The following is a 24,954-nucleotide window of genomic DNA, read 5'->3' as shown; positions in this document are numbered from 1 at the left end:
CGCCAGCTGATTTTTTCGCATATTTATTGGTTTTTTCACAAAAGAAATGCAAAGTTCTCCCGAGTGTTGCGCCTGTTCCTCTTACAAAAAGTATAAACTCAAAGGGAGCATTCAATTCTCCTGTTTTTAGCCTAATCATACAGACTAAAATGTTGGTTTTTGTTTATGATAAATGGAGTTTAAAATCGCTTAGTCTAAGATGTGATGATGTGTGTGAGTGGGGGTTTTAAAGAGAGTAATACAATGGGTGTGTTTTGGGTGGTAGCCCTTTTAGTCTTGCACTCTCCGAGCAGCGCTGCAACACTCTCTTCCTTGTTCTGCGTTAAATTCTCCTTCTTATTCTTCGCCAGCGAATCTTGGTTGCTTCTTCTGCCTCCTCTTCTTGGCGCCGCTCACTTTCCAGTCTCCATTTTCTCGCCGCCGCCATTTTCGGCTTTTCCCTCGGAAGCCTCGGGCGCCTTGACGCTCAGGTGGGCCGGTCCTGTCTGCTGGATCTGGACAATGCGCTCCGACTTGGCCTGCTCCTTGCTGGGCGGCGGGGGAGCCTTGAGGGTCAGCACCCCGTCGGAGGAGACGGTGGACACCACGTCGTTGGGGTCAAAGTCCTTGGGCAGCGTGTACTTGCGCACAAAGTGGCGCTGGATCATGCCGTGCCCATCCTCGCGCTCCTCGTGCTTGCCCTCCACCACCACCGTCTTGTCCACCACCTTGACGGACAGCTCGTTGGGCTTGAACTGCGACACATCCATGCACACCTGGAAGCCATCTTTGCCCACGGCGGGCAGCAGGGAGCTCGCGGCCGACGAACGACGTGGCACCAACGAGTGATGGCCATGGTGGCCGTGACTCCTCTCGTAGGGCGAGAAGCGACGACGACCCAGGACGCTGGGGGCCAGCATCAGACGACGCGGATGGAACAGATCGTGGGCATGGACTCCGAACCCGAAGTCGTCCTCCAGCAAGTGCTCCCAGTCGCTGCGGTAGTCGTGATCCAGCTCCCGGGCCAAGTGCAGCAGTGGTACAATCGACATTTTGCTTCTTTTTTCTTTATTTAAATCACAATCCTGTCTAGACAAAGGAAATACTTTTTTTTCGCTTTTTTTTTTTTGAAGTTTCTCTCGAGCTCTTCCTTCAATTTTCGAATTTCGACTGTGCTCCGTCGACGGAGGCGCCGGCTTTTTATACCGACGCCGGGGGCACACACACTAGTGCGGTGCAGCCAGGGGCGGATGTAGGGTAATTATAGAGGGGGTCAGTAAGCACTTTGTATCAGGGATACGGTTTTACATCTTTCTTATATTATAAGTTATAAAGGTTATAACAGAGAGATGTAATAACAAACTAGAAGTAAAACTAAAACAATAACAAAGAAAATAAATAATTATTTGCCACATTATTAAAGCGACGTTTTTTTAATTTTTTATTTGATTTTCACACCAACCCCCTTTTGGGTGTTCCAACCCCACGCCCTTGAATTCAACAGGGCTCTCTCGCATCTTCTCGCTCTTTCTGGCACAGCCGGCTTTTTGTCGAGAGAGCGAGAGGGAGCCAGAAAGTTCTTGACATTTCTTTTCTGGTAATTTCTCTGTGCAAAAAACAAAGCATAAACAACAGTTAAACGACAGAACACACATACATGCATATGTACCTAAATGCAATATTTATTTAAGGCACTTCCTCTCTTATCTGGCCTTTTAAACGCCGTCTGCTTGGAGTGCAACGGAGCTGATATTCCGCACTTTCAGTGGACCAGGTGCATTGAACCCGTTTCGCTTCGTGCTGCCTCCCATGTTTGCCGTTCTTTTGTTTGCTGCAAACATTTTCGCAGCCTGCTTTCGCCGCTGCTTCGCGAAGTCGGGAACCGGGGCAATTTAAGAATTGGCAAATTATGTACATACATTCATAATACATACATATATATGCAGTCGTTTTCTGGAAAAATCATGTACCCAGAATATACATATGTATGTACCTTGACTATTATTGTACCTACAATGTAGGTCCTACATTTATTCCAATGCCTTTTTTGACGAGTTTTTTTTAATTCCCTAAAAAAATAATCTGAGTTGCAGGGGAGTTCTCAAAAATTCCACTAAAAAAGAGCAGTAAGGGTACAAAACCAACTTCAGGCTTATTCAACCAATAAAAATGCAATTATTAAAGATATTATTCAACAAATCTTAATAACCATCACTAAACTAAAGGAGAGCAACCACCACCCAGAAAAGAGAGCCGTAAAATCTTAAATTTGTAATATTTATTTTAAATTTGTATGTGTAATATTAGTTCAGCTAATTCCACTTATTTAAATTATAAATTCCAAACTAGCAGGATACCCCAATTGCTAAGTAGTTATATGGTATTGAAAGTTGTAAGTACCATATAAACTATGGTATAAGTTATATTTTTATAAACCTTAATAACCCTCCACCACCCAGAAAAATACCGTTAATTAAATTGGTAATAGTTATTTTATTTGTAATGGTAATATAATATTATTTCAGCCCATTTCGGTAAATTAAATTTTAAATTCCAAACTAAGACTAAGCCAGGACACCCCTAGTGGCTTAGGTATAGTATGGTAGGGTGCCCCAGGAAACTACAGCTTATAAAACAGATACATGACTTTGATAATGGTTAAATACAGCGATTCTTGGCAACGGCGCGCCTCCTACTTGTCCTTGCCGTTGTTCTGCTCCTTGGGCTGCTCCTGGATCTGCTCCTTGGGATTCTCCTTGACGTTGAGGTGGGCGGGACCCACCTGCTGGATCTGGACGATGCGCTCCTTGGACTTGTCCTCGATGGCCGGCGGCTTGGGCACCTTGATGGTCAGGACGCCGTCGGAGGACAGCGTGGAGGCCACCTTGTCGGCCTCGTAGCCCTCGGGCAGGGCGTAGCGCCTGACGAAGTGACGGGTGATGAAGCCATGGTCGTCCTCGCGCTCCTCGTGGGTTCCCTCGACCAGGACCGAGTTGTCCTGCACCTTGACGACCAGTTCGCTGGGCTTGAAGTGCGACACGTCCATGCAGACCTGGAAGCCGTCCTTGCCGATCTTCGAAGCGGCTCCCGAGGCTGCCGACGAGGCGCCCACCTGTTTCTCCAGCTGGCGCAGCTGCTGCTCCAGGGGCACGGCGAAGGCCAGGTAGGGGTTCCTGGAGCGCTGGCAGTAGTAGGGCTCATAGTAGGGCACCATCGACATGCGGCCCAGGTCGTCGGCCAGGCTCAGCAGTAGCGGTAGGTTGGCCATTTTCAACGAGGTTCTCTAACTTGTATCTTTTGCGGGGTAGGATTCGGTGGTAAGATACTTTTGCAAAGTACTTTTGCTTTCGATAGGTAACTTTCGCTTTGGTTGTCTAACTTTTGATAAGGCGCTTTAATTTGTATCTTTTGTGGGTCAAGATTGTAAGGAGATACTTTTTCAGAGTACTTTGGTTTTTGATAGGTGACTTTGCTTTCGCTGTTTGCTGTTATCGCTTCGGCGTTTTGAATTCAACTGATGCCGGTTGAACGAAAACGCCGGCTATTTATACAACCGCCCGCCTTCGTTGTATGGGTGCGCCGTCGTATCTGTGAGAGTGCCGCCGCTGTGTGTGTGTGCCGTATCGGTGCGCAAGGGGCACGGCGCAAACATCTAGGAGGGCCACGAAACTTCTCGGGCCTGAAAATATCGCAAAAAGTTCTCGAATTTGCGGCGATTACGCATTATCTGCCAGTGAAAGCGAGAGTATCGCCATGGAAAATGGCAACCGCAGGGGGTGGGGATGGAGATGAAAAGGCCTGCTGGAGTGATAAGTCGCCGCATCAGCCGTATGATGTGTGTATATACCAGTAAGGAAGGGACAGAGACCCCGGAGCCGGGAGTTCTTTCGCGAAACTTCCAGACTGTATAGCAATTCTGTTTTTACGGCACGCCACTTGGGCTATTAACTCTAGTTAATTTGAGAGGAAAATATTATAGAGAAGAAAAAAGTAATCAAAATACAAGGATTTTTAACAGGGAAACTTGTAAAGATATATTTACATTTTTAAACAGCGTTTTGCCTGAATGGAGATTGATCGACGTTATTTTAAGGTAGTTATTGATTCATTTTTAAATATATTTAGAATGTAATTGATTATTAATTGTTATAAAGGTAGTTGGTTTGTATTATAAGTGCATAAAAAGGGACAGAGACATCCAAGGAAGAAGTTCATTCGCGAAACTTCGAGACTGTCAGGCAATCCTGTGTGTATATTAGGTACTAACTTTAACTAATCTGCAAGATATAAGTTCTTAAGTAGACAACAATAAATAAAAGGCCTGCATCTATAACTTTTTGATTGAGAAAATTTGTTTTATTTATAAAAATAAAGATATAAGTACATTTCAAGAGAAAACATAGTGTAGTTTGAGATTCATAACGTATTTTGTTATTTACTAGGTTAAACAGATTTTTAGGGAATCATGCATAACTTAAAGCTGTTTGCTTATTTCAGACGTAGCATCAGAAAGGAAACGAGATATTTAAATTGTTTATTAATGTAAGAATAATAACAATACATTTATTTAATTTTCCACAATTTATTAAAGCATATATATACATAGGTAGTAGCACTCTCGAGCTACAGAATATCTGCTATTACAGAACTCGATCCTTGGCTCTTATGTCATTCATGTTTTTATTTATGGCCCCATTTTTTGTTGCTCTTCCCGGAGTACATGCGCTATGTGCCCGGGGCTTACACAATCCAACGCCAACGCAATGGAAGTTGTCTATTCGAGACGGTGGTCACATAATGTATCCGTCAGATATCTGCCCGGTAAATGAAGGCAAGTACATTGCACAGCACATAGGGGGCACCTCGCACGCAGCAAGCTCTGAAGGTTTTGGCTCTTTTCCCCGCTGCACTCGGGGCGCAGATACAGCTACAGATGCAGATACATAGGCAGGTTTCAGTACACCCGGAGTTGAGTTCTCGGGCCCACTACAGTTTAGCCAGGTCTCCACTGTCTGGCCGGCGTCTGGATGTGGCTGCTTTTGGAGCCTCTCAACCGGTTACCACCGTCGCCTGCACTTGGCCACATACCCTCGTATGTAACAGCACACAACTCCAGCCCGTCGTCATCTGAGCGGTGGGGCACATAGTAGATGGGTAGAGGTACATGGCCAGACCATATGTATGGGTTGCTCCAGACGCCGACAGTGCGCATGTTTACGCGACGCCGGCTCGCGACTGCCAGTCCTCCAGCTCCACAGCTCCACGGCTCCATCGGCTTTGTAGCTTCCAGGCGGCGGCCCAGCTGTTGTTGTAGTTGCTTATCGCTCTCAGCTGTTCGCTCAATGCCGGCACTGGGAATTCAGCTGCAGCACGACCACATACCACTTTACATATAGCGAACCCCTCCGCATGGGCACAGCCACATGAACACAAGTATGTCCCCGGCTCCGAGGGAGATGGCATCTCTGGCGGGGGTTTTTCGTGCATATATCCCTCGGTTCCAAGCCGGTTTGCCTCTTTTTTCTGCAACGCTGCAGTTTGTCTGGTTTCGCCCCTGGAATACGAGTACTTTCTTTGTTCTTTGGCTATCTGGGATATAGGAAAAGTATCTCTTATTTCGGCTTAGGTACCGCAGAATGGCACAGTACATGGCCTGGCAGGCTGTTTTTATGGCTATCCCCTCCCCTGGGCGAGTTCTCTGGAGGAGATTGGCAGTAGTTTCGCCTGGGAGCTGGCCTGGAAGGCGGCTGGAAGTGGACGGGTTTTCCATTCAGCGCTGCACGGCCGCTTAAAAGCGCCGGCATTCAGCCATAAGGGCTCAAACGCAGTCCAGTTGGAGACCAGAACGGATCGCCGCCGGTTCCCAGAAGCAACTAATCCCCCGAAACTACTGAAAACTAGGAAAAAAGAGTCTGAAAACCCCCGAAAACCAAGGAAAGAAAAGTGAAAATGTCGCTGATACCGTTCATACTCGATTTGGCCGAGGAGCTGCACGACTTCAACCGCAGCCTGGCCATGGACATAGACGACTCGGCCGGATTCGGGCTGTATCCCCTGGATGCCACCTCACAGTTGCATGCCCCACAGCTGAGTCGGGGGCTGGGGCGTGGGAACGCGATGATGTGGGTGCCCATCAAGGGTCAGTCGCCGGTGCAGCAGCACCGCCACCATCCGTACAACCGGGTGGCCGGTGCGAAGACCGTGTGCTGCAATAAGTCGCTGCTGGAGCTGGAGAAGGAGCTGGGCGCCGACAAGGGCACTTCCGGCGGAAGTGGCGGCAGCGCCAGCGGTCAGCCGACGGCCAGCAAATCCGCCTACTCGGTGGTCAATCGCAATGGCTTCCAGGTGAGCATGAACGTGAAGCAGTTCGCCGCCAGCGAGCTGACCGTCAAGACCATCGACAACTGCATCGTGGTCGAGGGGCAGCACGACGAGAAGGAGGATGGCCACGGGGTGATCTCGCGCCACTTCATCCGCAAGTACATCCTGCCCAAGGGCTACGATCCCAACGAGGTGCACTCCACTCTCTCCTCGGACGGGATTCTGACGGTCAAGGCGCCGCCACCGCTTCCAGTGGCCAAGGGAAGCCTGGAACGGCAGGAGCGCATCGTGGACATCCAGCAGATATCGCAGCAGCAGAAGGATGCGCAGCCGCCGAAGCCGGCAGAGCAGCAGCAGGCAGAGCAGTCTGCCAACGTTACCGTTCCCACTTCCACTACCACTTCTATTCCAACTGCACCCACACCCGGAACCACTTCCACTTCCCCTTCCACTCCCACTGCCTCTCTCTCGCTCAGTCTCTCGGAGAGCAACGGCAATGGCCAGGAGGAGGCGGAGATGGAGTCGGAAGTAGCGGCTCTTTCGCCCTCTCCTTCCAGCGCGGCTGCTGCCACAGCCGCCGCTGCAGTGGAAGCCCCTTCCAGCGGCAACAATGGCGTTGCAGAAGCAGAGCCCCTGGAAGTGGTTGCCAAAAACGAAGAGGCAGACAAGGAGGAGGAGCCCAAAGCCACCCCCACACCCAAACCCGTTGTGACCAGCGAAGGGGAGCAGAAGGCTGAGGATGCCAATGCCAACGAAGTGGCCGTCGCCTCGAATAACGGTAACGGAGCCACCGCCGAAGCTGCCGAGGATGTGGAAATGCCGCTGGCCAAGAAGCCCGAAGATTCCACGGCAGCAGAGGAGAGCAAAGAGGAGAAGGCGAAGGAGGATGTGGAGAAGCTGGAGAAGGTGGAGGTGGAGAAGGGCGGCGAGGAGCTGGCCGCCGTGGATGCGGCCATACTACTGGCCAAGAACCAGGGCGAGAACGGAGCCACTGCAGCCAAGGGAGCTGAGGAGCTGGCCAAGTGAAGACTGAATAACAAAATAAAAGAACAAACCAGATAATTAAGAGCAAATAATAACCAGCACGAGTAGGCGTGCGTTTTATTCCATAAATGTTTCTTGTGTTTTCTTTTGCATTCCACAAAGAGAGCCGAGAAAGCTGACGGGAAACGCACTCAATTACTAAGCGTGGGAGATAGCGGGCGATAAATGTATGATTTCCTAAAAACATATGTGACAACAACTACAAGTATTCCAGTAAAACTTAAAGACAGAAACACGAAATAATGTACTTAACAATAAAGAGGAAAAACAGAATAAAGAAATGCGGTTTTGTTTTGTTTGCCGTTAGCCGGCTTTCTCTTTTGCACGCATCCTAGGAAATTGCGAGAACTCTCTTTGCTCTGGTGTTTGCTGGACTCTTCTAGAAATTTCGCTCTCTCTCTCTCTTACTCTTACTGTCACACACACAGGCGCCTTTGGCTCTCTTCTACACAGCGAAAAATTGTTTTTTTTCTCCTGTTACTTAAATTTGTACATTAATTGCAATTCAAAGTGTTCCTGTCTTGCTTCATATGGAGTGGATTCGGCGGCATTCACTATACCGATAGTGACATCGGACAAATAAGCAAATACTAGATTTTCCTTACAATACTTATTTTACCTATTCCAATGTTCGATTTTTGGTTGGAAAACGTAACAAAATAACGTTTTCGTTTGTATTGAAGCGGTGCTCTATAAAGTAGCCTTCAATTTGTACTATTTTTTTTCCGTGTGCGCTCTCTCTCTCTCTCTCTCTCTCACCTCTCCGCTCTTCTCTTTCTCTCGCTCATTCCGGACTCTTCTAGAAAAGCTCGCCGGGCTATAAAACCAGCGCTGCTGTTCGGAGAGAGCACAGATCAAATTCAAAAGTCGAACAGCAAACAAGCAAGCGAGTCCAAACAAGCTACTTTGCCTTAAAGCAAAAAGGAAAAGCAATTACAACAAGAAAAGGAATAAATACCTTTGCAAGTCACAAGAGTGCATTCAACCTAACCAACAAAAAAGAAGAAGATATACTTAACCTTTGCGAAAGTCTAACCTAAAAAGGCGAAACCAAAATGGCGCTATCCACTCTTCTGTCGCTGGTGGACGAACTCCAGGAGCCCCGCAGCCCCATCTACGAGTTTGGCCTGGGGCTGAATCCGCACTACCTGCAGCCCCATGGCAACCAGCGTCGCCGCTCGATCAACGGTTGCCCCTGCGCCCCGCTCATCTGCCCCTCGTCGCCCGCCGGCCAGGTGCTGGCCCTTCGTCGCCAGGTGGCCAACCAGAACGACATCCACTGGCCGGCCACCGCTCAGGTGGGCAAGGATGGCTTCCAGGTGTGCATGGACGTGGCCCAGTTCAAGCCCAGTGAGCTCAACGTCAAGGTGGTGGACGACTCCATCTTGGTCGAGGGCAAGCACGAGGAGCGCCAGGATGACCACGGCTACATCATGCGGCACTTTGTGCGCCGCTACAAGGTGCCCGAGGGCTACAAGCCGGAGCAGGTCGTCTCGCAGCTGTCCTCCGACGGCGTGCTCACCGTCAGCATTCCCAAGCCGCAGGCCATCGAGGACAAGTCCAAGGAGCGCATCATCCAGATCCAGCAGGTGGGTCCGGCCCACCTCAACGTCAAGCCGAACCAGGCCAGCGAGCTGAAGGGCAAGGAGAACGGAGCGGCCAACGGCACCCCCAAGGCCAGCGCCGCCGCCAAGTAGAGCCCACCTGGAGATCATCGAATTCCTGTGGTACTCCTTAAAATCATCGATAGAATCAACTCCATATTCCACTGCCAAAGCACCCGTCATTCCCTCACAAATATGTATGTTCCTTATTTATTTCATTGCATTTGTAACGAGCTAAGGACTTGAAGAATAAGTTATTAAATCACCTGGTGTGAAGAGTTAAACTTATACTTGTTGTCATTGTTTTTCGGGAAGTAAGTTATGCATACTTTTTAAATGTGCTCTTTAAGAGGGTATTGATAGTCACTCTATTTGTTCGCAATTTGTCAAAACTTTCTTTTAAATATAAAAACAAATTGCTTAGTCTGTTTTGCAATCATTACTGCTTGTAAATATAAAATTAGTTTTCAAACAAAAGTTCCCCCCAAAAGTGAGGAAGTCTTTTGCCGCCTAAAACATCGACGCCTGCATTTGGGCGCGACCGGGCCAAGACCCCTCCGTAATCCCCAGTGTTCCTAGCAAATATTTATTGCGCACTTTATATATTACCTACGAGTACAATTTGTATTTTATTTATGTTTGAATCCAATTCGAATGATCGGCTGCACTTGCTTGCTGTCCGAAAATAGTTCACCTTGAGTCAGGCGCTTTCACGGTGGATCTGTGGGCTTGCTAAACACCGCTGTGGACTATTTCCAGGGCAGGGCCAGCTTGCCAGTCTCATGGACGCGGACCAACCGCTCCCCGGGAGTGTAGTACTTGGCTGGCGGCGGCGGTGGCGCCTTGATGGTGAGGATGCCATCGCTGGATATGTCCGAGATCACCTCGTTGGCATTGTAGCCGCGTGGCAGGAGGTACTTCCTTACGAAGTGCCTCTCCACCAGGCCGTTGGAGCCCTCGTTGCGGCGATTGTGGTTGCCCTGGACAATCACGTAGTCGTCGTTGGTCTTGACCACGATCTCGTGCGGATGAAACTGCCGCACATCTATGTCGACCCGGAAACCCTTCTCGTCCACATGTACTCGCTCGCCGGAGTAGTAGTTGTCCCAGCGCATGGGATGCGCCCATTCGTAGGGCGTCGATTGGATCAACTGGTTCCGCACGCGCCGCGTCACCAGCTCATCCAGAGGCCGGAGCAGGTCGCTCCTGCTGGTGTGCGGCGACGGCCACCAGACACGCGGATCGTCCCACAAGTACGGATACAGTTGGAAGTCATACGGCGGCTGGTAGAGCGGACGGGGACGATCGAGTTCGCGCGACAGGTCGCGATATGTGGTGGGCACCAGCGACATTTCTCGGCGGGATTAGGGGAACGATCCGCTAGCGTTCGGGTCCGAAATTCTTATAAAACTTGTCGCCGCCGCCGTCAGTTCTTTTATAGATGGCCGACTGGCCTCGACGGATGCGGATTGCGGATGGCTGCTGGCGGAGACGGTGGATGAGTCATCAGGGCGAGGCGCATCGCATGGGATCGCAACGAATCGGATCGTATCGGCCAAGTGCAGCGGTGAAGGCGAGGCCAACGAGGTGCACACGACGATACTACGGCCAGTTGGACCCGCGTCAAGTGGCTACGTCACCGGAATCGTCGAAGGAAGCGGAAAAGGCCTGGGGGCGTGGGCCTAAGGTGCCAGAAAAATACAGAAAAAATTGAAAGTATTTTTGGGGGTCTGCAAAGTATTTCCATCTAAGGAGAGGTATCTCTTATGAGCCTTCCAAACTAAAGATCCAATAAATTGCACGTGTTGGATAATAATTTTATATATTTAATCCTATCATTTAAATGTTTGGTTTTTCTGTTAATCATTCTATCATATATTTAAACTTCCAATGAAAAGTTTATAAAAATTGTAAAGTGTTATTATAAGTATACCATATCATTTCGTATATCGCACTTATGTTGCCATATCATAACTGACGGTTGTCTTTCCGTTTATTTTTATTTAATAACACCTGTACCCAATGGCAAAGACAGTATTTTGCTTAATATTCAATTTAAAATGTATTTCCTTCTTTTCTACATAAATGTACATAAGGAGTTAACCAATCTTAAAGGTTTACGAATTAACTTATTCATTTTACAAGTCTTTGAATTTTGTTTGGTAGAGATGGGAAGATCTAACTATAACTAAGGGCTTCACTAGCATCGAAGTTCTTTATATCACTGCTTGCTCTCGACCTTCGGCTCCTCGTCGGTCTTCTTGGCCGGCTCCTCGGTCTGCTCGATGGGCACCACGCGCTCCTTGAGGGTCTCCTGCAGCGCCGGGGGATTGGGCACACTGATGGTCAGGACGCCGTCGCTGCTCAGGCTGGAGGTCACCTTGTCGGCCTCGTATCCTTCCGGCAGGACGAAGCGGCGCAGGAAGTGCCGGGAGCTGTAGCCTCCCTGGTCGCCCTCCTGCTGCTCCGACTTGCCCTCCACCAGGACGACGCTCTCGTCCAGCACCTTGACCTTCAGCTCGCTGTAGTCCTTGACGTCCAGGGTCAGCTTGTAGCCCTCCTTGTTGACGGTGGCCGGTGGGGCGAACTGCTGCTCCTGCCAGCGGGCAATCTGCTCCCAGTTCCTCGGCAGAGCCACACTCCAAAGGGGCGGCTCGTGGAAGAAGGCGTGGAAGGGCGAGGAGAGGCGTGGCATCCTGGTCATCTCCTCCGCCATGCGCAAAAACATCGGTAGGGAACGCATTATGGTATGATGATTATAGTTAATTATAGTGGGGATTGTCTGATGTAATTTCAGATGATATATATGCTTTTAAATATTCGGTTGTCTTTTGAAATATAATATTTCAAATTTTTTATTTCGTAGTCTGAATTTAAGGTCTTGATGTATTTTATATTTATTTAGCTTAGTTATTTTCTATCAAGCTTGTGAAATTTTGGATTATCGTATTTTTTGCGAGATGTTGACTGTTGCTGTGATTTTTTAGAACTGAGAGAGCTCTGCTCCACCGGTTGCTATTTATACCATCGGCAGGGAGGTACTCTTTAAGTCTAGAAGCCACCGGCATTCTCTCGAATTTTCTTCGCCCTTTGCTGATGCAATTTTCCGCCTGGGCTGAAATCGAGCAATGGCATTTAAACAGGGGTTGTTGTCTGGTATTTCAGAGAAGTTTGTAGAAGTTTCGGGTCTCTGGGTTCCCGAAAGATACTTTATTTACATTTTGTTTTAGCGCTCAACGGAATTCTCTCTTTTGGCGCCTTGGGGCAGGTCAGTTCTGATGGGGAGAGAAAGAGAGAGTTGGCGAGATTAACTCGGTTTCTATGTGCGGGTGTGTGGGTGTTGATAAACTTTTCCATGGGCGTAGTTAAAAAAAGGTACATTTTTAGGTACTTAAATATTTGTTTTGGAAAATATGTCAGCAATATGTACCTATGTTATTAAAACTGAACCAAATTATAACCCTTAGATCTCTGACATTGATAAAGGAAAAAATCAAAAATTTTAATTGTTTTAAATGTTATTATTTATTAGAAATTCCTTTTCCCACATGTTTTTATAAACTGAGTAATTTAAAATCCAAATTTTTAGATCCCTAAGTGTTAAGGCCCTCCTTCTGGGCCCACTCATTCCACGAGCCTTTGTAGAGCACCACACTGAAAAGAATACCCGATCATTTTATAATATAATAACTAAATATTTAAGAGCTCTTAACCCACTTGCAGTATCCCTGATTCTTGGCAATTTTCTCAGCCTCGACGACTCGATTTCCCGAGCGGCAGGTGAATATGATCCTGGACTCTTTTCCCGGCTTTGACCTTCCGTATTTGTTCTTGAAAGCAGCCCCATCACAACTGAGGGCATTGTCCAGCTCATCCACTGAAAGTGATAAGAAACATGAATATGGTACAAAGAATAGGTATAGAACCATGGTTTACAGGGTATATTGAGGCTGGCCGGAATGCAGCCCGTCTGCTGAAGCTCATCCTTGCGCCGGACGTCGATGAGGTAGACTTCCGGATGGTTGGGCACATCCTTAACCTGCTCGTAGGTGGCCATCGTGGTCAGGGGGCGCAGCACTAGCCTCACTTGGTTCGCCAGCTGGAGTACAACTGACTTGCTAGCCGGCCCCAAGAGATTCATTTATGGGGCTCGTTATTCGCGGTTCGGGAGTATTTGCTCAGTCGGCTTATCGCGTCTGGTTATTGCGGTGTCGCCCTGTTTGTTTAGGTAGTTTTCTAGGCGCCGGCGCCGGTCGGGGCTCTCGATCCGATTTCACTTTGAATTTCTAATTCGAAACGGTTTGGGATAGTCTTCTCTACAGAGCTTGCTATCTGCCTACAGTTCGGCTTCAAAGAGTACATATACGGTATATGATAGTCGAGCCGATTTACATTCTAGGAAGGTAAATAATTCAGCATTAAAAGTATTGGATAATCTTTGGTTTTAAATATAAATATTTTTTTATCAAAACCCTTAAATATTAAGATATAGATCGTAAATTTGCAAAAATATATCTTGCAAATTTTGATTACTCGAACATTACTATATAATCCATCAAGGAGTATTCTATGGATAGAAAAGTAGGGGTAAATTATTAAAACCAACTAAGAACGAGTTTCCATAATAAAAAATCAAAAAATACTGCTGGATTAGTAGCTTAGGTTACAGAAGTTCCACTGTACAGCCGCATTCGCTATATCAGATCAAGTTCGAATGCTGTCTGCGGTTATCCGGCGGCACATCTCCGAAAGCTTGGCCGCCAGAAGGTTCCCAGAAGGCGCCCCAGAATCATCCAAAACCCCGAGTTGCTGCTCCAGAAAAGCTTGTCGGCAGTGGGGAAAGCTCTTCCTGCTCTATAAAAGGGTGCAGCGAGCCCGTAAAACTCCACATTCGAGTCGGAAAAGTCAAGGTGAATTGTGGGCCCAATTGCAGGCGAGATTGTGACTAATCCCCCGCTGGCAAATCAACCCCTGGACACTCTTTTGAAAAGGAAAACAGGTCGTCGGTTCATCGAACTTCCGCTAGATACACAGAGAAGCTAAGGAAAAGGAAAATGCCAGATATTCCCTTTGTCTTGAACCTGGACTCCCCGGACTCCATGTACTACGGCCACGACATGTTTCCGAACCGCCTGTACAGGCGGATGCACTCCCGGCAGCATCATGACCTGGATCTGCACACCCTGGGCATGATTGCCCGCATGGGTGCTCATGCCCATCACCTGGTGGCCAACAAGCGGAGCGGGGAGCTGGCCGCCCTGGGCAGGAGTGGAGTGCCCAACAAGCAGGGCGACTTTGAGGTCCACCTGGATGTGGGGCTCTTTCAGCCCGGCGAACTGACCGTCAAGCTGATCAACGATTGCATCGTGGTCGAGGGCAAGCACGAGGAGCGGGAGGATGACCATGGACATGTCTCGCGGCACTTCGTCCGTCGCTATCCGCTGCCCAAGGAGTTCGACGCGGATGCCATCGCCTCCACCTTGTCGGAGGACGGAGTTCTCAACATCACAGTTCCTCCACTGGCTGCCAAGGAGGAGCCCAAGGAGCGGGTCATCCCCATCAAGCATGTGGGTCCCTCGGATCTCTTCCACAACGGAAACGGGCATAAGGAGGGCGCTGCTCTAGCTTCCGCTCCCGCTCCGGAGACCAAGTAAAGAACCCCCAAAGGTAGCAGCATCAGCAGCCAAGTGATTTCCCAAGACTCTCGATTATCGTTGCACTTCAAAAGGTCATCAAAATTAAGCACGCATCGTACTGCATTTATCCATTTACTTATAGCTACATTTTAAAGTCCAATCCAATTTTAAGACTAATCGAAATTCAGTATTAATAAAGAATATGAATGTCTCAGTTATTGGATGTCTCAGTTTTATCATAATAAAATTATTAATAATATTAAATGTCATATATGAGAATTTTTATGGAATTAGAAAACTTAAAAAGGTCCTTAAAGAAGGTAAGAAGCCTCCCCTTGTTCAATTATGCTCACATTGAAAGCTGTGCATATTTAAATTAGGTCCCAGATGTCAATCCTACTTAAAAAAGCTTTGCTTAGCCTTTTCCCCAGGAGTAAGCCATTTAACATATTGAATTTTAAATGAAAGCCCGCCAAAAGCATAGATGTCGATAGGTCTTGGTCACAGTTCCCTAGCAAGAACGATTTTTCAGTAACAGTTTTTTAAAAAATAAAAATAAAATAAGGTATATTAAATAGTAAATCATTAATAAAAGATTTAAAAAAATGGATAATAAAGCATCTAAATTTTGAGAACCTTTTTTTACTTTCTTTTATAATCCATCATAAAACCCCGTGACTTATCGCAGGTCGCCCACCTCCAGCTGACTGTAACCTCAAAAACATGTTTTGTTTACTTCTGCGGCGGTCTGCAGTTCGTAATACCTGCAAATTAATTAGTAAACAGACAGCCAAGCCCGCGATCTGCACACCCAGCAATGCCCTGCACACCTCAACACGTAAGTAGAGCCTGTCAACCCGAAGAATCAGAGGTGTTTCACTGCCGCAAGATTATGAAATTCGGGTGACTTTGCAGCGCGGCGGCATGGCGAGTTCGAGTGGCAGGATCCCAAGTCGCCGGAGGAAGTGTGAGTCCCTTAAGGGTTTATAAGTAGAACACCCAATAACCAGAGTATCCGTCCAAACCAGGGTAAACATCATCTATGTGGACAAGGATGGGAAGCGCACCAAGGTGCAGGGCAAAGTGGGCGACAATGTGCTGTACCTGGCCCATCGCCATGGCATCGAAATGGAGGGCGCCTGCGAGGCCTCCTTGGCCTGCACCACCTGCCACGTGTACGTGCAGCACGATTTCCTGGAGAAGCTGAAGGAGGCCGAGGAGAAGGAGGACGATCTGCTGGACATGGCGCCGTTCCTGCGCGAGAACTCCCGCCTCGGCTGCCAGATACTGCTGGACAAGAGCATGGAGGGCATGGAACTGGAGCTGCCCAAGGCCACCAGGAACTTCTACGTCGACGGGCACAAGCCCAAGCCGCACTAGCAGAAACACCATTGTTATTATCCTAACATTATTAAATATATAACGACTGTTGAAATACCACTTGGTTCTTCCCAACTTGTATATTTCTTAAGATGTAAACAATGCTTCGGCTTTGTGTGTTGTTCCATCGCGAATTAAACTAAAGAAGAATTCGTTAAGTTGAGCCTATCAAATTACATTTTCTAACTGATGATTGGGTTACACTTTTCGCGGAGGGTGGGCGTGGGCGTGGGGACAGGGCTCGCGCGGCAGGGATGAGCGACACAAAGAGGGGCGATATGAAACAATCTTGTAAAACCTATATTACAATTAAAGCAGAAGTACAAAAATATAAATTTGTATAGCGAAAAACTAAAGGGGCGCGGCATCCAGACTCTGTGGACCCTGAATCCTGGCCTGCCGCTGCTGCAGCTGGAAGTCGTTGCCTCTCAGTTGGACGAGGGCGTGGGGCTGCTGGAGCCGGAGCGCGAACGTACACTGGCCCGATCCTCCTGCTCGCTGCGCTCCTCCTCGCGGTCGCGACTCTTCTCGTCCTTGTCCAGATCGGCCGGCTCCGACTTGATCTGTTTCTCTGCCGGCACTGCCGCCGCCAGGATCTCCTCCTTGGGCGACAGGTTCTCCCGCTTGATGGCCTCCTTCTCCGCCTTGCTGAGGGCCGCCGTCTTCTTGTTGCTGCTCTTCTTGAGCACGGCCAGCTCCTTGAGCACACTGGCGATCTTGCGGTTCAAGTTGTCCACCTTCATGTCGTGCAGTCGCTCCACCTCCTTCAGTCGGTTGCGCATGTCATTCTCCTTCTCGAAGTTCTTGCCCTTCAGTTCGGTCAGCTACGGGAAAATATTTCAAGTTATAAATGTTATAAATTAATTTCTTACTGTATAGATTCCTACATTTTGGACTATTCTCCTCTTATATTTTTGGGGAACTAATTCAAGATACAGACTGGTTTTTGCCACAGCTGCTGAGGCAGATCAAGAACATAGGTTTAAGCTTTTCAGGGTGGAAACTTCCTTTGTATACTTGATAAAACCCTTTTTCAAGCCCCGCTCCTGCCCTTGCATCACCCACCTGCTTGTCCTTTTCGAGCAGCTCTTTGTCTTTTTGATTCAGGCGCTTCTCCAGGCTGGCGATGCGCTCCTTTAGGTATGTGATGGCCACCACATGGTCCGAGGAATTGGTGTCCACGGTGATGGCAGCGGGCGCTGCAATGGTCCCGTTCCCTCCATTTCCGCGCGATATCTTGTCGGGCAGATCCAGGCCGGCTCCGCTGACCGCGTTCACGCCGGAGCTATTGGCTCCGCTGCCGCTCTTGCCCAGCTCGTTGCGCGACGGCTTCTTGGCCGCGGCGCCGCTGTCTCTGTGCGAGGAGGACGTCTTCTCGTGCGGCCTTTTCTTGGACATGGGTATTCGGCCCTCCTGCTGGGCCTTGAGCAGAGCTCGCTTGTAGGCGCAGGTACACAGCCAGCAAAGGAGTTTGCCATTGACCTGCCGGCGACAAGAGGTAAATCGAGAGTTTTACGAGCGGTCACAGAAAGGCTTAGGTAATAATCTTAGACTAAACACGGTCTCTTATGAACGCAAGCACATGATTCTCGGGTACAGTTCACCCCAGCTCAAGTTTTCTACATTCGTTAGGCTTATTGTTAGGGTTTCTAAGATTAGGGGCTGCTTCCGGGGGCGAGCAATCCTCCAGTTTGACCGTTGACTGTGTGTCTGTGGCTGACCTTTTTGTTCTCGTCGCGCCTGTCAAAGGCTGATCGCAGCTTGCATTCATCGCACTGCACCGGCGGTCCGTACTTTGCCTCGTAGCTGGCGCATCTATATGTGTATGGATGCGATAGGGTTTATTTTGGTTGGATTTTGGTTTGTTTTTTTTTTTGGCGGGCAGAAAAGAGAAGAAGAGAAATGTTTTGCGTTCATAAGAGACGGTTGAATTGGCTTGGTGTTCCGAGGAAAGAGATCGGCCAGAAGTATCTGCAAAGTCATGTACTTTGAAGGCACAATTTGGGATCGGGTTTCTCTCTGCTTTTTCTGTTCTTCAAGAGTAAACACAAACGAAGCTCTGGCATTGTGCATTCAAGTTACAGGGCCGCTCTGATTCGGTGGAAAGAACTACCTTAGGATCTAGCTACTCGCTCGGCTTACGGATTAAACGGAAAACAGAACTCACCGCATGCACTTGGATCCCCCGAAGGCGGCCACAATCTTGCAGCACTCGCAGGCACTGGGCTTTCCGTACTTCCCCAGATAATGTTCGCACTTCTTGCAGGCACTCTGTGATTTGCTGCGGGTTGTATGTGTATGGTTTTCATATAGTATAGTTTAGGTATAGCTTGTACTGCGCCTGCATTATCGTACTTACGTGGCGGGCTGAAACTCCGAGCGGCAGTAAGTACATTTACCAACTGAGGTAGAGCCCCGGCAGCCCTGCAAAGAGTAATGTGGAATCAAGGTTATCCGGTGGTTTACTAATGCGTTCTTTGTGCCATTCGCTCATTTTTTTTTTTTTAAATATTAAGTTACTTCCTTCCGTGAAGAGGGAAGAATTATTTGGCCGCCCCGTTGGAACGGGTTAACGCCACTGCCAATGTATGAAATTAAATTTCAAGAAAAACAAAATTTAATGGACAGCTATGTAAATATCGTGCAGTAGTTTCTGGTGATGTTATGATGACAATGAACGATGAGCGATGACGATGAACGATAAGCGATGAAAATGTTATCAATATGTGTGAGAAATTTTAATTTTGAGATTTTGTGAGTTGGTATAAGCGTGGATGGTGTTATAGTGTGTTAAATGAGCAGTGTGGAGTGTGTTGTATTAGATATTAATATTAGCAGCTCGAATGAAACTGGTAATCGATGTCCAATTTTCAATTGGTTCATTTCCAAGTAAACGATAGATATCGTTATATTTAAGTAGTGTTGGATAATTTTGTCTTGTTGGTGTATATTTTGAGCAATTTAACAAAATATGCGAAATGTCTTCATTAACGTTACACGAATCGCATAGGGCGTTATCGTAGACTTTCATTTTGGAAAGTGTGTATTTGTCAAAAGCATGTCCGCTTAAGATTCTGTTTAGAGTCTTCGTTTCTATACGGTTGAATAGGTGTTCTTTGTTTTTAAACCAAGGCTTGGAAGTGGTATATGGTGAGAGGAGAGAGTAACCCTTGTTACGCTCTAATGAGAACAGACTGTATTCACGCTCCCAGTCTTGTTTTATTTGCGCGAACATATGATTGATTGCGTCCTTAAGGGTCCATCTGACGGGTGCGAAAGAGCCGTTAATTTTAGCATTTTTAGCCGCTGTATCTGCGAGATCGTTTTCCCAAATATTGGAATGGCTTGGAATGTGGTGAAATTCTATGGATAGCAGGGTTGGGTTGTTTATGACTTTTTTCAGAATGCATTGAGAGATGCAGTTTTTGGAGTTCGTGTTCTTTATTGTCTGGATGGCACCAAGACTGTCAGTTAAAATTGCTATTTTGGAGAACTTTTTTGAAATACCGAAGTCAATGGCTTTTTCTAGGGCTGTGAGTTCAGCAGTCAGCGACGATAGTTTTTTGTCGGTGTAGAAACTTTTTATCGAATTGGAATTTAAGTGGACAAAGGCACCTCCTGTAAAATTTTCCGACACAGAACCATCCGTGAAGATGATTTCCATATTTTTTGAGGTTAAACTTCTTATTTTTTCTTTAAATAAAGAGAGAATTATAGTCTCGTTTGCCATTTTTTTATTTGTACAAGTACCTTTAAAGAAATTTGTGTCAACTGAAATCTTGCGTGTGGACAGAGAGTAAGGACAAATAGGAGCAATACTATCCAGGATATTTTTAAATTCAGCATAAATTCTACTGTAACTAGTATTTTTGGCTACAAAGGAGTTTGACAGAAGCGACGCAGATGGTAGTCCATGAGCGAACGTTTTGGCCAACTCCTTCGCTGTAGCGAATTTAATCCTATAAGCTGGAGGAAGTTCAGCTGCAAGATTATAAATAATATTAATTGGAGTCGATTTAATAAGTCCTAAGGCCTTTCTAAGGTGGAAATTAGCATGCTTATTTATATTGTTTTGTACTGATTTTGATATGTTTGAAAAAGAGGAGCAGGCGTATTCATATCTAGTTCTAATAAATGCTTTATAAAAGAGTAGTGACTTGCTTGGATGTACTCCGAAGCGGCAACCACTGAGCATTTGAATAAACATATTCGTTTGATTCGATTTAGAGATCGTTTTATTTACATGCTGAACAGACGAGTTGTTTGAACTTATGACTCTACCTAAATAATTTATACTATTTACATTTTTTAAAATAATATTATTGCACAAGATACTTAAAGGTTTTTTTCTTAGATTAAAATGAATGGTGGCTGATTTGTCTGGATTAAAAGTAAGATTATTAATATTGCACAGTTCCATAAACCTATTTACTTTTTGTTCTAATTTCTCTTCAGCCATCGAAAAGACTTTGTCATAACAGACTAGAAAGAAGTCGTCAGCGTACTGGAACAGAATACTGTCATGGTCATTACTTAAGCTGTGAAGCTCAGCTGTATATAAATTAAAGAGGATTGGACTCAGACAACTACCTTGACTAACTCCTTTGTTTACAGTTATCTCTGCAGTACCCATAGTGAGAACTCTTTTACTAAGGAAGTTTATAATGAAATAAATATGATTGTGGTCGAAACCCAAACTAACTAATTTGCTACCCAGAATAGGGATATTGACGGCATCAAAGGCTTTACTTAAGTCTAAAACCGCTGCGGTAACGTGGAAACCACGAGCTTTTAGGTTGGCTATGTTATTTATTACATCGTTGATGCATTGGGCAGTAGAATGGTTTTTTCTGAACGCATAGGATCTTGGTGGCAGAATTTTATTTTTATTAATGTACTCTTCCATCCGCAATTTAATCAAACCTTCTAAGCACTTAAAAGTCACACTTAGAAGGCAGATAGGTCTGTTGTTGGTAATAATTGAAGAGTCTAGATTTTTTTTGGGAACAGGTATAACCCTTATTTTCCGCCACTGATCTGGAATAAACCCATTGTCTAAAGTAATGTTTAGCAGGGATACCAGTTTTTCTATTTGACTTAAGGGTAGAGATAGAAGCATTCTGTATGAAATGTTGTCAAGACCCTTAGCCGAGTCTGGGTTACGAGAGTTAAGGAAGTCAAGAAGTTCACGCGCTGAGAAATTAGAGTTGGTATATCTATAAAGCAGATCAGGAGAAAAAGATACGTCAGGACACATCGCAGTGTTGGGAGCTGTGGCTATTTGATTGAGAAAATCTCTATGTTCTGAGTCAGATATTGCACTGTTTGACGGTTTAATTTGTTTAAAAAGTTTAAGATTTTTGATTTTGTTCCACATATCTTTCAGAGAAGAGGGGTTAGAAATGTCTTCTGCTAGCTTATTGAGGTTTTCTTTTCTCATTTTATAATAATAGTTGTTAAGTTTTTTATTACTGTTAATATAGGCAATAGCATCAGATTGTAGTTTGGATTTAAAATATTTTTGTCTGCACGCGTTTCTTAATCTAAACAATTTTTCACATACCTCGTCCCAATACTTTTTTGGAACATATCTATTGTTTGTATTTATTTTAATTGAATTATTACAGTGTATTGTTTGGGATAAGTTGGAAATGCTATCTAACGTTGTAATTTGAATTTTGGAAAAGTCTTTGATTATTTTATTATGGTTAAATTTAATAATATTAGTCGAAGCAGAAATTTGGTCTATTTCAATTAAGATTGGGAAATGATTGCTATTTGATATTTTAGAATTTATTGAGGACCAGTTAGAACAAAGATTGCTACTATTAATGAAAGTGAGATCGAGTGTTGAAGTATAGGATGGGTTATGGGAGTAAGTTGGAGAGCCGTTGTTAAGGCAAAAGAAACCGGAGTGTAAGAGGGAATTTTCTAAAATACCGCCTCTGACATCTTGAGTATTATTACCCCAAATGCTGGATTTGGCATTGAAGTCACCACCTATGACAGTTAGACCACTCGATTGAGCAGCAATAGTAAATAGATCATCGCAGCCTTGTTGAAAAGAATTAATGTCTGTGCTGGGAGCAGCATAGACACTGAAAATATTAATATTATTTCTTAGGTTAATTGTACGGATACCAATGACTTCTAAGCTAATATCACAGTTGATTTGTTTAAAGCGTATGTGTTTTTTTAAGTAAATTCCAACGCCTCCATAACCATCGTTACGCGGCTTACATACAAAATTATAATTTGCCAAGCTACACATGGAATTATTGGAAATCCATATCTCTGATAAAATTGCTATGTCTATGTTATTGTTTACTAAGAATAATTCTAGTAATTGTTTGTTATTATTAGCAGTTAAGCTCTGAATATTATACTGTAGGATTTTTATTGTCATTTAAATAATATAACTTTATGTTTTATTTTCAAATGAAAACAGATAGACAAATGAAAGAGAAAAGAAAAACGAATAAATAAAAAACAATTAATTTAACAGAAAAAAAAAAAAAAAAAAAAAAAAAAAAATCAGAAAAATAAGTAAATAGATAAATAAATAAATAAAAAAGTTATTATTCAAAATTAAACAAGTTGATTAATTTTGAACAAATCAATTTTTGAGTTTGTAAGTGCTATTCTGTTTCTTAAATTCTCTAAAAAGTTTCTTGATTCAGGTACTAAATTGGTTGTTTCGTTGACTAGAAATGAGGATATTTCAGAAGCTAATTGATTTAAGCTATTCTCCGCAGCTTCAAGAGCTGGATTGTCTAAAAAAGGTTGACTAGAGGGTGAGGAACTAGGTGGATTAGAATGAATGAGAGAAAACTTTTCGTTTGGAGTGTACTCATGTTCATAAAGAGCAGCTTTCCAGCTGATCATAGTGTCGCGTGAATTTTTATCTTCGTTTTTCTTGTTAAGAGAGTTCTTAACAACCTTATTAAAAGGGTTTTGTGCAAATATTTGTTGGGTAGCTATTTTGGTATTATTTTGTAACACTGGATTGGCAGATTTTCTTTGCCATGTTGGCTGGGGGAAGTGGGTTAAGTCGTTGGTGTCGACTTCATCTAAAATTTGGAAGAGAGAGGGGTACCTAATCTTCGTTTCATTTCGTGATAAATTCTCAATAGTCATACATTTCTGGATAGCGTACGCTCTCTTACGAGCAGGGCACTCAAGAGAGGTGGCTGGGTGATTTTGTTTGCAGTTGGCACAAACGAGTTGATTACATTGTTGTTCTCTTGAATGCGAAAGAGAACATTTACTGCATTTTTGTTCAGTTTGTTTACAATGCTGAGCAAAGTGATTAAATCTAAAACAACGAAAACATTGACTAAAAGGAACATATGGACTAACATTAATTTTGGTGTACAGGAAGACAATCTCGTTGGGAATTTGAGTACCTTTAAAAAGAATCTTAACCCTAGGAGTGTTAATAAAAATATCTTTATTGTCTCGGTCCTTAGTCTTCACACGAATTATTTCTTGAATAGGTACTGGAGAAGAAATGTACTCCTTAAGTACAGAGTCGGAAAATTTTGTCGGAATATTAAAAATAATACCCATTTTAAAAATGAAATGCTTAAGAATTTTAGGTTCGTAACCATTACTTTTAAGATTTGAGGACAGGATGCTATTAGCTGCCGTTGCTGACTTGCACTCAGCCTTGCAGCGCCCATAACCAATCTTATTTACTGAAATTATATCTTTAATATTTAATTTTAGCAGGACAGCATTTAGTTCAAGAGGATTTATAGGAACTCTTCTAGGTCGGTTTTCGCCATTGGTTTCACCAATTTTGTCTATGTAGACCACAAAGGGTCCCTTGTGAGCGCTGCTGTACGAGTATCCGTTGTTTTCCAAATTTCCACTTTCTCTCTTCTCTTCTTTGCTAGCAGGATCCGTTATAGCTTTACCACTTACTTGGCTGGTTGGACTCGGATGACTTACAGGGTCAATGACTTCTTTCATCACAACTTCTTCGCTTTCCGATTCTACTAAATTGTTATCCGTAGGTTTTTTCTTTTTATTTAAGGGCGATAATTTCGGCCTTTTAACGTTGCTCAGCTCCGAATAAGGGTTTTTACCCTTGGCCTCGGAGGAGGCCATTTTTCTTGGAGTAACTTTACCCGTAATTGATTGTTTATTTAACCAATAACAACAGACAAATATTTATAAAAGGTATTAAACGTATATATTACGTTATATTTTTGTTTTGAAAAAAAACAGAATAAGTAAAAATCGGTATCACACACTGCTCAAACACCTCCGTTGCATGCAACAGTCAGCACGCGAAAAAGCATTCGCTCATTTTGTTTGTTGTTTAAATCATTTTTGGACGCGACGCCTGGCTGCTTCTTCTTCTGCCCTGAGCATTTTCCCCTGCTTTTTGCGCAGCAGAATTTTTGCCAACGCCGCGTCATTTTCGCCCGCTGGGCAACAAACAAACAAACCGAGACACACACTTTATGCTGATATTGCATTTTCCTTGGCGTCGGCCTGGGATTTTCTTCATTGTTTCAAGTGTTTTTTTTGCATTTTCGCTGGGTTCCGATTTTCACCTTGCATAGTTGTTGGCCGGAGGAGAGCTCCTCGTACGGGTGGCGCGAAAAACACTTGGAGCAGGCGAATAATACTTTTGCACTCATTGTGTTCGGTGTTCGGGGGCTTTGTTTTCGTCACGGGCTATCTAATTTTGTGCTGGATCCTAAAAAACTTGTTGTTTCTGCTGCTTTAAATAAAATGGTTCTTTTGCTAGCGATGGCAGGGGAGGCGATAGGCGGCTCATCGATATGCAGTGGGGGAGCGCAGATATCGATAGCTTTCCTGTTCCTGTGTTGCGTTTTGATATAATGTTTTCATTTTTCATTTAGCTCGCTTATATAAAGTATTTGTGACACTTTTGTTACTTATTAATAATTAGTTAAGATAAAGGAAAAATACTTGGCATGTAAATACAGCAAGCTGTTGATTTGGTGCCCAAAATT

General features: G+C 45.0%; 9 protein-coding genes across 13 annotated transcripts; 3 read left to right on the top strand and 6 right to left on the bottom strand.

Moving 5' to 3' along the window:
- Positions 1–7: 7 nt before the first annotated feature.
- LOC108031173 (heat shock protein 27) lies at positions 8–1,154 on the bottom strand. Its single transcript, XM_017104396.3, has one exon. It carries the CDS (start codon positions 1,029–1,031, stop codon positions 393–395), a length of 639 nt encoding a protein of 212 aa, XP_016959885.1. The 5' UTR covers positions 1,032–1,154; the 3' UTR covers positions 8–392.
- A 1,298-nt stretch (positions 1,155–2,452) lies between these two features.
- Positions 2,453–3,511, bottom strand: LOC108031227 (heat shock protein 23). Its single transcript, XM_017104466.3, has one exon. The coding sequence runs from the start codon at positions 3,245–3,247 to the stop codon at positions 2,672–2,674; it is 576 nt and encodes a 191-aa protein (XP_016959955.1). The 5' UTR covers positions 3,248–3,511; the 3' UTR covers positions 2,453–2,671.
- A 2,280-nt stretch (positions 3,512–5,791) lies between these two features.
- Positions 5,792–9,236, top strand: LOC108030338 (heat shock protein 67B1). The gene is made up of 2 exons (XM_017103206.3): positions 5,792–7,323; positions 8,385–9,236. The coding sequence occupies exons 1-2, from the start codon at positions 5,929–5,931 to the stop codon at positions 9,039–9,041; spliced, it is 2,052 nt and encodes a 683-aa protein (XP_016958695.2). The 5' UTR covers positions 5,792–5,928; the 3' UTR covers positions 9,042–9,236.
- A 284-nt stretch (positions 9,237–9,520) lies between these two features.
- LOC108030359 (heat shock protein 27) lies at positions 9,521–10,361 on the bottom strand. Its single transcript, XM_050886515.1, has one exon. The coding sequence runs from the start codon at positions 10,298–10,300 to the stop codon at positions 9,698–9,700; it is 603 nt and encodes a 200-aa protein (XP_050742472.1). The 5' UTR covers positions 10,301–10,361; the 3' UTR covers positions 9,521–9,697.
- A 624-nt stretch (positions 10,362–10,985) lies between these two features.
- On the bottom strand, positions 10,986–11,952 carry LOC108030369 (heat shock protein 22). Its single transcript, XM_017103241.3, has one exon. It carries the CDS (start codon positions 11,689–11,691, stop codon positions 11,170–11,172), a length of 522 nt encoding a protein of 173 aa, XP_016958730.1. The 5' UTR covers positions 11,692–11,952; the 3' UTR covers positions 10,986–11,169.
- Positions 11,953–12,448: 496 nt separating this feature from the next.
- LOC108028466 (rhodanese domain-containing protein CG4456) lies at positions 12,449–13,273 on the bottom strand. Its single transcript, XM_050886516.1, has 3 exons — positions 12,885–13,273; positions 12,666–12,825; positions 12,449–12,602 (listed from the first exon to the last, which is right to left on the bottom strand). The coding sequence occupies exons 1-3, from the start codon at positions 13,087–13,089 to the stop codon at positions 12,542–12,544; spliced, it is 426 nt and encodes a 141-aa protein (XP_050742473.1). The 5' UTR covers positions 13,090–13,273; the 3' UTR covers positions 12,449–12,541.
- A 549-nt stretch (positions 13,274–13,822) lies between these two features.
- Positions 13,823–14,853, top strand: LOC108028281 (heat shock protein 67B3). Its single transcript, XM_017099990.3, has one exon. It carries the CDS (start codon positions 14,003–14,005, stop codon positions 14,600–14,602), a length of 600 nt encoding a protein of 199 aa, XP_016955479.1. The 5' UTR covers positions 13,823–14,002; the 3' UTR covers positions 14,603–14,853.
- A 405-nt stretch (positions 14,854–15,258) lies between these two features.
- LOC108029705 (adrenodoxin-like protein 1, mitochondrial) lies at positions 15,259–16,024 on the top strand. Its single transcript, XM_017102179.3, has 3 exons — positions 15,259–15,422; positions 15,500–15,551; positions 15,613–16,024. The coding sequence occupies exons 1-3, from the start codon at positions 15,308–15,310 to the stop codon at positions 15,962–15,964; spliced, it is 519 nt and encodes a 172-aa protein (XP_016957668.1). The 5' UTR covers positions 15,259–15,307; the 3' UTR covers positions 15,965–16,024.
- Positions 16,020–24,745, bottom strand: LOC108029675 (protein FAM76A). 5 transcript variants are annotated; one of them, XM_017102125.3, is made up of 6 exons: positions 24,529–24,742; positions 18,324–18,388; positions 18,132–18,245; positions 17,686–17,779; positions 17,030–17,446; positions 16,020–16,788 (listed from the first exon to the last, which is right to left on the bottom strand). In XM_017102125.3, exons 1-6 carry the CDS (start codon positions 24,613–24,615, stop codon positions 16,393–16,395), a joined length of 1,173 nt encoding a protein of 390 aa, XP_016957614.1. In that variant the 5' UTR covers positions 24,616–24,742; the 3' UTR covers positions 16,020–16,392. The 5 variants fall into 5 exon arrangements, with proteins under 5 accessions (XP_016957614.1, XP_050742471.1, XP_016957622.1 ...); XM_050886514.1 differs by lacking the exon at positions 17,686–17,779 and having other exon boundaries at positions 18,324–18,542; positions 24,097–24,734; XM_017102133.3 differs by lacking the exon at positions 17,686–17,779 and having other exon boundaries at positions 24,529–24,734.
- Positions 24,746–24,954: the final 209 nt, after the last annotated feature.

Source organism: Drosophila biarmipes, chromosome 3L (genome assembly GCF_025231255.1).
Source record: "Drosophila biarmipes strain raj3 chromosome 3L, RU_DBia_V1.1, whole genome shotgun sequence".
Classification (NCBI taxonomy): domain Eukaryota; kingdom Metazoa; phylum Arthropoda; class Insecta; order Diptera; family Drosophilidae; genus Drosophila; species Drosophila biarmipes.
The sequence above is the reverse complement of the archived record's forward strand: the minus strand, read 5'-3'. Positions and strand labels throughout refer to the sequence as shown.